This window comes from Podarcis cretensis (genome assembly GCF_951804945.1).
Source record: "Podarcis cretensis genome assembly, chromosome: 5".
NCBI lineage: Eukaryota > Metazoa > Chordata > Lepidosauria > Squamata > Lacertidae > Podarcis > Podarcis cretensis.
The window spans coordinates 87,160,867-87,174,834 of NC_137174.1; the positions used below are offsets into that span (position 1 = coordinate 87,160,867).

At 45.4% G+C, this 13,968-nt stretch overlaps 1 protein-coding gene across 2 annotated transcripts in view; it reads right to left on the reverse strand.

Moving 5' to 3' along the window:
* Positions 1 to 7,448: 7,448 nt before the first annotated feature.
* The window catches only part of SLC2A2 (solute carrier family 2 member 2), a 31,059-nt gene continuing 24,539 nt past the window's right edge, over positions 7,449 to 13,968 (reverse strand). For both annotated transcript variants that reach the window (XM_079978046.1, XM_079978047.1), the window contains exons 7-11: positions 13,236 to 13,426; positions 12,868 to 12,972; positions 10,656 to 10,757; positions 9,469 to 9,672; positions 7,449 to 7,758 (exon numbers count right to left, since the gene is read on the reverse strand). In XM_079978046.1, the coding sequence (XP_079834172.1) occupies positions 7,555 to 7,758; positions 9,469 to 9,672; positions 10,656 to 10,757; positions 12,868 to 12,972; positions 13,236 to 13,426 (806 nt within the window). In that variant the 3' untranslated portion in view covers positions 7,449 to 7,554. The remainder of the gene's footprint in view (positions 7,759 to 9,468; positions 9,673 to 10,655; positions 10,758 to 12,867; positions 12,973 to 13,235; positions 13,427 to 13,968) is intronic.

Genomic DNA, 13,968 nt, shown 5'->3' on the forward strand with positions numbered 1-13,968 from the left:
ATAATAATAATAATAATAATTTATTATTTGTACCCCGCCCATCTGGCTGGGTCTCTTGGTTAATCAGTTAATAAATCAAGAGCCTTTAGACTGATTGAAAAGCTATGCCTGATTAACCTGGCAATGCATGTTAAAAAATGTGTATACACTAACGGTTGGCTTCTTGTAAATCCTACATGTTTTCTCCAAGGAATTCAGAGCAAAATTCACAACAATCGGGGCTGGAGCCAGGTTTCATGGGGCCTTGGGGAAGATGCCTTCTGGTGGGACATCCTCCCCTCACACCCAGCACTTCCCTGATGGTCCATGGAAGCTTACCAAGCAGTGGCGTAGGGTGGGTTGCCAGTGCCCAGGACTGCGCCGAGGGGGTTGGTGAGAGAAAAACAGACGAAGTACACATGCACATTCAACTGCCTAAGGGCATCTTGTGTCACCCAGGAGATGACAGCTGCAGAGATAAGAAAAGGCATTCCCTTGCCTAGAGAGGTCACTTCCTGGTTTGCATGGAGAAGACATTTTCAATGGAGCAGAAGCACACAGCTGTGCTGAGGCAGCACTGGGTGCTGTGCCTGGGGCAACTGCCCCTCTGCCTCCCATGCTATGCCACCATTACCAAGGATGAGTGTTGAGCAGCAAGGGAGATGAGCTACATCATTGAAAGCAGTACAGCTCAAGCTGCCCAGTGAACCCAGTCCAGTGAAGCAGGGGGTGGAGACTGGATCTGGCTGGTGTGAACCCAAACCCCATCAACCCCCCCCCCCCAGAGCTTTTGGCCATGTCACATATTGACCTTACCCCACAACCTGGCAGCACCAATGAGTCTATGCTTCACCCTCAAAGTTGAGTGGCCATGTGTCCTACTTTGCAGAGGACAGGCCTCTATATGAAGGGCTGCCCAGTCTAACAATAACCCTAGGAAGGGAGAGCGGAAGTGTCTTCAGGTTAAGAACATAAAAACCCGGCTGGATCAGGCCAAAGACTTATCTAGTCCAGCACCCTGTTTTCACAGTGGCTGGTCAGATAGCCATAGGACACTCCAAAGCAGGAGCTGAGCACAATTGTACTCCAGTATGGCAAGATGTCTCCCCCACCCCTCCGCAATCCTAGTCTGGATCTGTATTGGATTTGGAATTGTTTATATATGAAATTGTTCCAGTTTAGTTTATATTAAATTGTTCCCATGTGAGCCGATTGGATCCATCATGGCTCATTTGATCAAGCGACAGCTCTGGTTTATTTTATGCATTAAAAAGAATAAATATTAGCCTATTGATTGCTGGTGCTGCTGTTTTCAGTTTGATAATTTGGGCTTTCATGGTTGGGTCATTGTTGCTTTTCTCTTTATAAGCTGCTTTAAACAACTCCGTTGAGGGTGGAAAAAGAGGAGTACAAATTTTTAAATTGGTAAGATGAATAACAACAACAGGTTAAATAGATAAACACTGTTAACCCTGAGGATGCTTTTTCTTATTTGGTCAATGAATATCTGTTTTGTTGTGGGAGGCTCTGATTTTTCTTGAGGGGAATTGCCTTTTCCGAGACATCAAACTACAATGTAATAAAAACAAACAAACAAACAAACAAACAAACAAACAAACAAACAAACAAACAAACCCAACAACCTTGTTATAAGGATAAAGTGAGGGGACACACATATGCCATCATGAACACCTTGGAAGAATGATGGTATATATATAACAAATGAAATTATATCATATATCCCCCCCCCCCTCAGAGCCTTTCATCACTGCAAGTGATATGTGGAATATTTGTGTGCATGTCACACTTTGAGCAGTGAGCAGGACACTAGTTGGTTGAGGAGGCGTGCCTGAAAGTCCCAGGAAGCTCTGAAGTCTAGTAACCACAGGCACCACACTGGTCCAGACACCGGCATCAGTTCTGGACCAAAGTTGACAGCATATCTGGGTAGACAATGTGTAGCTGAGGCTCAATGAAACAGAAAATTCCCGGCCCTTTAAATACCTTCACTTAGATGTGGCAGAGCCTGTGAAAGTTGCTAGGTCAGGAGTGGCTATAAGTTTGGCTCCAGGCCTTGCGGGAGCAAGTTTTCTACTTCAGAGGTCCTGCTGCTCCAATCTAACCTCACCTGCTCCTCACCTGCATCCTTGGTACCCTAAGAACTTCATCCTTCCTGTGTCGGACCCTCCCCTCTGCTCAGTGTCGGGACAAGACGGTGAAATATAGTGATTTTAGCATGTTGGTTTTATGAGATGGCTTACATGGCATCTGGTCACAAACAGACTGCATGCTGCTGCTTCTTTTTGCAAATAATAAAAACGTCAGTTATCTACAATGAAGAGCCAAGATATATGTAAAAACACGCATAAAAATACTTTAATGGTCAATAGTATTTAAACAGTTATTTTATTTACAAAGCACCACAGTGTCTCTGGCTGCCTTGTCTCACTAACCTTTTAGCGTTCGGGAGTGTCAACAAGCATATTGATAGGGGTAATCCGGCTGACATTGTGTACTTGGATTTTCTAAAGGCTTTCAGTAAAAAAAGCTGCTCTGAGCCCGGCCTTGGCTGGGGAGGGCGGGGTATAAATAAAAAATTATTATTATTATTATTATTATTATTATTATTATTATTATTATTATTATTATTAAAATCCCTCGCCAAAGATCCTGAGTAAGCGTAACAGTCCTGGGAGAAGAGTCTGCTTATGGATCAGTAGCTGCTTAAAGCATAGGGAGCAGAGTGTACAGGCAGCAACTGTTTTAGGTGCATCTGATATGTGCACGACTGTGCAAGCATGCATCGCGCTGAGCCCGGAAGTGACCCAAAAAGTCACAAAAAGGGGAGGAACGAGGCAGAACAGGGTGTTTGCAAGCTTTTAAAATGGTGTTTCAAATATACGCGGTTTCACTTAAATGTGTGGTGACTTGGAACGCAGCCCCCACATGAATTGGGAGTGGCCTGGCCCGACAAATGGTCAGTTCTCATTGTCCATTTCTTGGTCCAAGGCTTGCCATTGGGACCTGTTCTTTTATAACTTGTTCATAAACGATCCAGAATTAGGAGTGATCAGAGAGCTTGCCAAGTTTGCTGATGATAGCAAATTGTTCAGGGTGGTGAAAGAGAGGCTGCAAGGAGCTCTAAAAAGGGGTTCCCTCCAAACTGGTTAAGTTGGTGTTAATTAAAATGACAAATGTGATTCAGTGTAAGCAAGTGCAAAGTGATGCACACTAGGGGCAAACCCCCCCCCCATTAACTTCACATATATGGTAGTGCAGACTGAATGGGTCATGTGACCTTGGTGTCATAAGTGTGTTGCTCAAGGAAGATGTTGACTCAGGCGAAGGACACACTACGGATCATTAGGAAAGGGATTGGAAATAAAACTGCCAGGATCATAATGTCTTTGTTCAAATCTGTGGTGCGATTGCACTCAGAATACTGTGTCATCTTTCCTCAAAAAACGATCTTGAAGAGGTTCTGAAAAGGGCAACTGGAATGATCAAGCAACTTCCTGCTGAGGAAAGGTTACAACATTTGGAGCTTTTTGGTTCAGAAAAAAATGGCAAGGGAGGACACGATGGAGGTATACATGGCGCGAAGAAAGTGGATAGAGGGATGTTTTTTGTCTTCCCCCATAATTCACGAATCCAGAATCATCCAGTGGAGTTAAGCATTGGAAGATTCAGGACAGACAAAATGAAGCTCTTCAACTATAGGATTTGCTCTCACATGGTGCAGTGATGGCAACAAAATTGAAGGGCTTTTAAAGGGGTTTAGACAAGGTAACGGCAAGCAAGCCTATCAGTGACTTCATCCCTGAGGACTATGTACTACATTCAGTGTTGGAGGCAGTATATTTTGGGTTACCCATTGCTGGGAATCTGAGGTGGGGAGAACTGCTGTTGCACTCAGGTGCTGCTTGCAGGCTTCCCACATCTGGTTGGCCATTTTGAGAACAAGCTGCGGGACTAGATGGGCCTGATGCAGCTTGTATTCTTCAACTATGAAAACTATGAAGGGAGCCAACATTCTAAAGGTAAAGGTAAAGGGACCCCTGATCATTAGTTCCAGTCGTGGCCGTCTCTGGGGTTGCGCCGCTCATCTTGCTCTACAGGCCAAGGGAGCCAGCGTTTGTCCACAGACAGCTTCCGGGTCATGTGGCCAGCATGACTAAGCCGCTTCTGGCAAACCAGAGCAGCGCACGGAAACGCCGTTTACCTTCCCGCCAGAGCAGTGCCTATTTATCTACTTGCACTTTGACGTGCTTTTGAACTGCTAGGTTGGCAGGAGCAGGGACCGAGCAACAGGAGCTCACCCCGTCATGGGGATTCAAACCGCCAACCTTCTGATCGGCAAGTCCTAGGCTCTGTGGTTTAACCCACAGTGCCAGGCTGTGGTAATATTGCATTTCAGGGTGCTAGTCTCAGCACTTAAGTAAGTTTCGAGTTGCCAACCTTTACAGTAGTGGTACATGGTTTAAACCAACGGTGCTAATGGAGCGGTGCTCTGAGAGTAGTATTGTGATTCAGAGGAACAACATATTTCGCAAACAAGTCGTTTCAGTAGTAGATGTGGAAAACAGTGCCCTAAACAATTTTGCAATGTTGTCTAAAATTTGAGGACTTTCTAAGTTTCATTTTCAAATGTAAAATTTCTTGACTTTCTGAAAATCTGTTATCTGGGTTCCAAAAACTGTTGTTGCCCACAACATCTTGCTCTAAAGAAAATGGCAATGATATTTTGAGCATGCAAATTATCACAGTGGTACCTCCATATCCCTCTTTGTATTTTGCCATACTGTATATATAAGCCCTTCCTTTTTGGTAGAATTAAAGGCTGCTCCGGATGACCTGCTTATTGAGCATCCATCCTGATTCGTTTGCAAAAAGCGTTTGCAGAGGTTAGATTATATCCCATCTTTACTGAACATCTGTTCTGATTTCTTTACAAGATGGTTATACGATAATGAGAATTCGTCCTGCATGTATCCCAGTTGCTTGTGAAGTGTTTGCACTTCTTCCCATTAGTCACCAGTTCACCTCCCAGTGCATTTCCCAGCCACTTTCCAAACCACAAATTGTCATACTGTCATTACAGTAGAGCACTTTAATATACATGAATTGCACACGCCTAAGGTTCTGGTATGTGCAATGAAGTGGCAGCCTGCTCCTCTTCAGAGCCTGATTTACAGGTTGTTCCCCGTTAACCTGTTGAATGAGCATTTAACCCAATTTGTCTGTGGAGAGATTAAATGAAGTTGGCTTCTTAATGAGCATTCACCCTGATTCGTTTGAAGAAAGATTAGACTCTATTGCATCGAAGCAAGAGTTTCCCGTGCTTTCCCACTCATTTTCCCGCCACTTTCCTTACTGCGAAATGTTCAATCTTTGGAGGAAGTGGTCTTATTGTATAACAGCTGCAAATCTACTTTTCATTGCACACCTTAAATTTGCTGAGATGTGATTGATTCAATTGCAAAAAATAAAAATAAAAATCAACATTCTGGAAGCACCCTCCCAGAGGCTGCTCATAGCTGCTCTCAGGTACCCTTCTGCATGCTTATATCTGTGCATGGAGGGAGATTAGACCTCTGCTTTTAAAATTAAAAAGGTAAATGGACCCCTGACCATTAGGTCCAGTCGTGGCCAACTCTGGGGTTGCGGCACTCATCTCACTTTATTGGCCGAGGGAGCCAGCGTACAGCTTCCGGGTCATGTGGCCAGCATGACTAAGCTGCTTCTGGCGAACCAGAGCAGCGCACGGAAATGCCGTTTACCTTCCCGCTGGAGCAGTACCTATTTCTCTACTTGCACTTGGACGTGCTTTCAAACTGCTAGGTTGGCAGGAGCAGGGACCAAGCAATGGGAGCTCACCCCATCACGGGGATTCGAACCGCTGACCTTCTGATCAGCAAGTCCTAGGCTCTGTGGTTTAACCCACAGCGCCACCAGCGTCCCGCTTTTAAAATTACTTGGTTTTAAAAAAACAAAAAAAAGACTTGCATATTTTAGATTTTTTAAATGTCAAATCCAATGAAAAAGTATCTTTCATTTCCTCAGGGCCGAGGTAGCCTTGATACCCTAAACCAGGCACCCCCAAACTCGGCCCTCCAGATGTTTTGGGACTACAACTCCCATCATCCCTAGCTAACAGGTCCAGTGGTCAGGGATGGTGGGAATTGTAGTCCCGAACCATCTGGAGGGCTGAGTTTGGGGGGGGGGTGCCTGCCCTAAACTGAAGTAGAGAACCTTTGGTGCTCCAGATAGTCCTAGCCAGCCAGGCCTAGCCAGCATGGCCAATGGTCAGGGATGTCTGTACACCATCATCACTGTCAGGAAACATGAGGTTTTTTCCCATGGAGCTCTGTTGCTTTGGAAATCCAAAAGCCAGCAAACAGGAGCTATTAATGTCAGAGGAGGCCAGTCAGAATCCTGGGTAATAAGCTACCAGCACCAACACTATTCTGTCTTGCAGAAGGTAAGAAATGCTAATAAAGAAAGAGTGGCAGAAGTACTTTTAAGTCAGTCCTTCTATTACTGATTTCTTCATCTGGTCTTAGGGACCAAGCCAAGCTGAACTAACTGCCAGTTAGTTTCCTGTTTCAGTTTAAAGTGATGCTGGCAAACTTAAATTCCCCAGCAAATGAGGAAACTAACCGTGAGTTAAGTCAATAGTGGCTGTACTGCTGAACTGACCAAATGCCTTCCACCAGCAGAACGTTGGTGATCTTTGTAATGGCAAAAGGTCCCATTTCTGAGAATGAATGGCCACACAGAAGCACACCTGTTGCACGTTCTGTGCTGCCTCACCACCTCTCTGCAAGGGATGGGCAAATCTGCCCATTTCAGTTTCTCATGTTTCCAGTCCTCAATTCAGTTCTCCACATTTCCACACCAGTTTGCATTTAACAAAAGGAAAAGGTCCCGAAAATTCACCAGCATTTTCATGCAAATCTCTCCTAATTATGTTTGTATGCCGTTTTGTCTAATCCCGCATTTTCGCAAAGCAACCCCCCCCCCCCAGTACCATGCATTTTCAGTGTAAATTTCACTAATATTTACATCTCTACACACATTTTACTCTAGTTAGATGCATTTTTGGTACACGTTACTCGGCTGAAGAACTGCACTGCAAAATTTGGTGACGAGTGAATTTTGAGTTTCAGCTTGCACTTTGTTTTGCAAAGTGTGAACTGGGAAAATTCGCTTTTACGTGAGAAATGAATTGAGTTCCTCCGCCATCTTTACTTTCTGGTTCTCCGGGGGAACCCAGCACCAGCCACATAACAAATTGACTGGGGCACAGATCCCTGCTCCTGGATCCCTGCCTAGCCACCTCCTCCGCCTCTTTTGCACAACAGCTTTTGAGACTTTGCAACTCTGCATTAAACTCCTAAAGTAGCGGGAGAAACAGACACAGCTCTGCAAAAGACATCCAGCCAAAACCACAGAACAGACTCAACCTATCAAGATCACTTCCCATTTTTTTTTTTACGTTTTAAATAAATGCTTCCTCCAGAATGTATCCCGGCAGCATGTTCTTTCCGTTCTTCCTTATTGCAGGGATACGCACTATGCCTCGGAGGTGCCTCCCAAACGCTCCATTTCAGTGGCTGTTCTGGGCCCTTGGCCCCCGCCTTTGCCTCGACGACGGAACTCTTCTGCAATTTCCTCGAAGGACTTGCCTTTGGTTTCTGGCACTTTGTAATAAATAAACACAATGAAGAGGACGAGCAGGCCGGCAAAGATCAGAAACACATATGGCCCGCAGATGTTCTGTGATTGGCAAGAGAGAAAGAGAAGACCAGTTAGCATTCTCTCCCCCATGTTGCCAGCAACGTTGATCAGCCAAGACAACCTGCCTTTCTTCAACTGCAGAATAGGTATTTCTCTAACACTTGTCCCAAAATAGACATCATACATGACATCAGATGCAGGGTAGGTAAGGATTCATCTGTAAACGAACAACTGAATGCATTAAAAGCACTCCCAGTTGTTCTTTTGCGAGGGCTTCTTGGGTTTGGCCCCTTTCAAATCAGGCGCCGAATGCAAGCCCCACCAGATTGGTTTCATGTGGGAACTCCCAACTGGTGCAAAATCCCTGCCCAAAGTGGACTTTGCATTTGCTTGTGATCAGCACTGCTAAGTGCAAACTCTGCTGGAATCAGAAGCTCTCTGGAGTTGGTTGCAAACCCCACTCAGATCAGCTATGATTATTTGCTTCCACAGCTGACCATATTTATATTCTGTCTTTCCTCCCAGGTCGGCACGCATTTTTCATTTCCTCCTTTTATGCTCACTACAACCTTGTGAGGTAGGCTTTTCATAACTTCTTGCACCATAGACGGAAGGTTATATATACCCTCGTCCTCTGTACTGGAAACACTTATCATCCTAGGACCCTGTACTTCCTTTGCAAGCAAGAATTGAACAACAGGGATGGAAACCCTCCAGTTTTGTCAGGCTTGAACCATGAAGGGAGCTTGGGAGACGAACCCAAGTTAAGTGATCTCTTGAGTTCACCCACTTAGGATGGGCAAAATCAACTTGAGCCAGTGCCTCAAGAACGATGAGGAGCAACGCCTGCATGCTGAACAAGCGAGTGCATGGCAAGCAAGCAGTGCAACTCTCTTCAGGGCTGGCCTGGGGCTTCTATGGGGTCCTGGGAACCCAAAGACATTTAGACTGAGGGAGGGAGCCTCTTAGGGTGGTCTTTTTCAAGCTTAAAACCTATACAGGGGCCAAAGCAAGGAGAGGGCACTGGGGATGATTAGGAGGCCCCCATGGGCCATATCTGGCTCATGGGCTGCCAGCTGCCCACCACAGCTGGGCCAGAATTACCGTAGTTTTCGCTCTATAAGATGCACCAGACCACAAGATGCACCTAGTTTTTGGAGGAGGAAAACAAGAAAAAAAATATTCTGAATCTCAGAAGCCAGAACAGCAAGAGGAATCACTGCGCAGTGAAAGCAGCAATCCCTCTTGCTGTTCTGGCTTCTGGGATAGCTGTGCAGCCTGCATTCGCTCCATAAGATGCACACACATTTCCCCTTACTTTTTAAGAGGGAAAAAGTGAGTCTTATAGAGCAAAAAATACGGTAGTTCACACTTTGTCTGATTTGTCTAGGCCTTCCTGAAGACACAGGGAAGACAGTGGAACAGTGATGGGTCCCCAAGCCAGGTACTGTCCTGAGCCTTGTCATCCGCTAGCATTGATCATGGCGCCCCTCTTTATTAGCCTATGACATTTTTGTCAACATATTGGCCATTCTCTGCACGCCGTTGCAGCATCAGTGCAGAAGGGATCCATGGGATATCACTGCAAAGCCTGGAAATTTATTCCCAACCCCTCCCATTTGTCACTCTAGATTGGTAGCCTGTTCTGTTCCCTACTTTGAATTCTAAATGTATGGACCCCCCCATTTAAAAAAATAAAAGAAAGAAAAATCTTGTTCGGCTGTCTCCATCACAACGCAGTTTCCTTACAGCGACATATGGGAAGAACATTCCGATGCAGAAGTTGGTGAACCAGTTACTGAAGCCGGCCATTGCGACGGCAGCTGGGCGGGGGCCTTGGCTGAATAGCTCGGCCACAATAAACCAGGGAATTGGTCCTGGCCCGATCTCAAAGAAACTGACGAAGAGGAAGACGGAAATCAGGCTGATGTAGCTCATCCATTCAATTTTGGGCTAAAAAGCAAAGCAAAACAGACAAGTCCCCGGACATTAAATTTTTTTAAAATGTATTTTTATTAAAGATTTTCTTGATTTACAAAAGTATGTGCAATGTCTCTCTCTTGTATTTTTCCCCATGTAACATTTTTTACGAATCAGTTTCATTTGTTGAGGCATTAGGAAGAAAAGGGGGAAAGAGGTGGAGGGGGGGAGATGGGTGGGGTCGGGTGGCGATGTTTCTGTTTAACTTAATATATGTGGGGTTTGGTGTCAGCATCGCTTGTGCAGGTTCTCTGCTGTTCACTTGTGTTCCTAGTGAGAGAGGTTGGGGTTGGCCTAGGGTGTGGCTGTTCATTTGTCGTTGGCTGTGGTGGTCTTTGTTTTCATGTGTGAGTGGGGTTTGTGTGTGTTTTGGAACAGGTTAGCCATATTGATTTGTATGGTTCTTGGTGGATTTTTGTCATTGTCTTGTTGGGCTGTGTATGTGATAAGGGGGAGCCATACCGGGGTGAAGGCATCTTCTTCTATTTGTCCTTGTGTCAATTTCAGTTTATTGGTTAATTTTTCTAGTAAGGCATCCCCTGACATTAATGGAGGGACAGACAGCCAAAATACAGTAGGCATAGTCCTCAGGAGCATGGTGAAGCCCCATTGTGGGCCTCAGTCCCGGCACCTACCTTTGGCTAATATTCTTACTGTTTGCTTTTTCCCCCGCCTAGAGAATGTCTAAAGCCCTCAAACACCAAGAAGTGCAAATGCAACGATGGCTCCACCAACTGGCAGAAAACGGTATTACCCCCTCAAACAACAATTGAAAGGGGACGACAGGTGTGATTTATTGTAGGCGTGAGGCCAATGTGTGGCCAATGGCCAGGGATTATGGGAGTTGTAGTTGAGCAACATCCGTAGGCCCAAAGGCTCCCCACACTTGTGCAACTGGATGTTCAAACTCAGCTGGCAGTGTCACCTCTGAGGACCCTCGCAAAGGGGAGCCTTACCTGCAGGACAAGCCCAATAGTCATGGTTGTTGCACACACCATCATGCCAGCGAGGCCAGCTATGAAGAGCGAACGCCTCCCTGCTTTCTCCACCAGGAAAACCTGTTGGGTGTAGAACGGCAAATGTTTGGTTAGCCCATCATCGTTTTGACTTTAAATTGGCAACCAGACTCAGCTCCTTGCAGGCCTGTGTCCACACTGTCCCCAAACAAAACCTGAATTTGCAACCAATCACCGGTGGGAAGAACCCTTTCCCTTATCCAATCACATCGGTGGTGCTGGTGCATCTTAAGTGGGTTTGAGCAGTGTTTCATCTGAATGACCCACTTGGTATATTTAACCCCTGTCTAGAGGCACCCTAAAGTCTCCCGTGATTGCTCTCATCCTAAAGATCTGACCAGTCGCAGGATTGGGGAGCATGCATAGGAATATGGGAAGGTGATGTATACCGAAGTCTGACCATTGGTCCATATTGCTTGGGTGTGGGGAACCAACTAGCACGGCTTATGGCCAGAGATTATGGGAGTTGTACTTCAAGAACATCTGGAGGGTCAAAGTTCCCCTAAACCTGATCTAGCACCTTATTTTCTACAGTGACTGCCAACAGCTGCCCAGGGTAAAGGTGGCCTACTGTTGATTTTGGTTCCTCAAATTTATCCCAATATACACATTTTTGTATGCAAATATTATGCATGTTAACATTTTAACTAATATATGCATTTCTACAAACATTTTGCCCTGGTATGTGCATTTTTGTACGTATTACTTGTCTGGAGAAAAGCACTACTAAACTAAGAACTCAGCTACATTAGTCAAGAAACAGCGTTTTGAATGCATTATAAACATGCAACACCAGATGGCGCCAAAGAGCAAAAAAAATTCTGAGCAATTTTCCATAGTGTTTTTTTTTTGTTATAATGATTTAATTTCTCACTTATTTATAGCATTGGTTTTTCCCCCTGTGTGTAGATCCACCCTAAGAGAAATGCTGATTTCAAAGGATGGCTGTGTATTGTTTCAGAAAGTGTGAATTACGTAGGTTCGCCCAAATGCAAACTGAAATGAATTCCTCCTGCATCTCTATTCTACAGTTTCAGGCAGGGATCATTCCCAGGCCTACATGAAGAAGCTGGGGATTGAACTTAGGACCTTCTGCAGTTGCTCTGCCACTGAGCTGCATCCCTTTCTGACAACATGGGACAGTATATCTGTACGCATATCCCTTTTCTAGCCCTCCAGCTGGCTTGGTGCCCCAGTACACTTTGTTCGGATAGCTCTTTCTGCTACTGCACCTTGTCTGGTGGACAAGGTCCAAGCAAGTGGTTATTATTGTCTAGCAGGCCTGTTGATCTGGATCGCCTGCTGTTGACTTTTTGATAAATGTCAGGTAATATTTAAAGTCTCACGGTCAAAAGAAGAAAAGAGCAAACACAAGCAGAGAGGGAAGTCGTGCTGGGCATCTATCTCAGACGTCAAATGAAAGACAGGATTTTAAAAATGTTGCCATGGGCACCATAGGTTGATCGACCGCTGCCCAACTAACTGAACAGAATAGTTTTGTTTTTATACTACCTGAGAACCTTTCTATCAATTTGGTTAAAAAGTTGGGTTTTTTCCTTGCTTCTCTTCATAGCCCCATCCTAACCAGGTTAAGGCAGACACAATGCCTACTGATTTCAGCAAAGGTTGTGTAAGTGCTCAGGATTGCAGTCATTGTCCTGCCTTCACACACTTTGCATGCAGAACGTTCCAGGTTCGATTTCTGGCATCTCCAGGTAGGCCTGGAAAAAACTGCCGCCTGAAGGTATGGAGAGCTCCTGCCAGTCAGTGTAATACAGAGCTAGAGGGAACAATGGTCTGGCTAAGGCAGGTAAGGCCAGCTGGACAATGTCCCTTCTTCATATACTGAGGAAGTGCTTCCTCCCAAACATTCCTTGCATGCTCTAAAATCTAGGCATTCCTGGATATTTGCCAATGTTCTAGGTCTGAGACCCTTGCCCTCCCAACACTATGCTCTACATTTATTTTTAAAAGCCAGTAAGAGGTTCATTTTTGTTAGGCAAAAAGCAGCACGCCATTGTTGCACTGACAAAATGGTGCCCGTTGTGCACTATAACCCCACCTAGTGACAGAATACGGTATTACCCCTCATGTAACTATTTGAAAAAGAATCGCACAGGTAATTCAGTAATTAAGGCTGGGCAAAACTTACGGCGACAACAGTGAAGACGGTGTTCACAAATCCCACACCTATGGTTGCATAAACAGGCTGGCTGACGCGGGCGGTGTTAAAAATATCGGTGGAGTAGTAGAAAATCTAACAAAGCAGAAAGGAGTAAACGGTTTAGAGGCACCAATGGCCCTCCTCTCACTGTGCTAGACAAATCAACACGAAAAGCATTTTCCTAGCATTGCAGGGTGTCACAAATTAGTTTTCTGCTGTATCTACAATAATGCATATTGACAATCTATTGAGACCAAGAGCAAGATCTCTCACAAACTTGCATGAATGCTACAGTGCTGTTTGATTAGCTGTTTAAATATCTTGAGTTGCCTGGATCCATCACTAGGTGAACTCACAGCATTAATTCCCGAAAACTGCTGGGCGATATGGACCCCGATGGCCACGAGGAATGGCTGCCTGTAGAGAGGGGAGGTGATGAGCTGCCAAATGGAGACAGGCTTCTCTTTGGAGGCTTCTTCCTTCTCTTTCTCCATCTCCTCAAGCTCTTTGTCAGGGGAGTAGTTTTCTCCTCTCAGCCGTTGCAAGCCTAGGGAAGGAAAAGGATTGTGGGTTCCATCTTTGACGAGAAATGTCCCGTGGAAGTAAAATTACCAGTATGGTGCTGCAGGACAGAAGTGTTGTCCACAACAGACCAACATGGCCACCTTTCTGGGAAATTATCTGAGAAAACATGTGACATTTCGTGAGCCTATTTGTAACAAATATTCAATAGGTTCTAAAGGACTGGTGAGGACTATGCAGTTTTTGCAGCCGTTTGCGGCAGTCGGGGCTGATACCCATTGGGAGAGGGAGGGTTGAAAGCAGAGAGTCTTATGTGTAGATGGAGCCAGAACCAATGACTGATGAAGAAGAAGAGTTTGGATTTGATACCCCGCTTTATCACTACCCCAAGGAGTCTCAAAGCGGCTAACATTCTCCTTTCCCTTCCTCCCCCACAACAAACACTCTGCGAGGTGAGTGGGGCTGGAGACTTCAGAGAAGTGTGACTTGCCCAAGGTCACCCAGCAGCTGCATGTGGAGGAGCGGGGAATCGAACCTGGTTCACCAGATTACGAGTCTACCACTCTT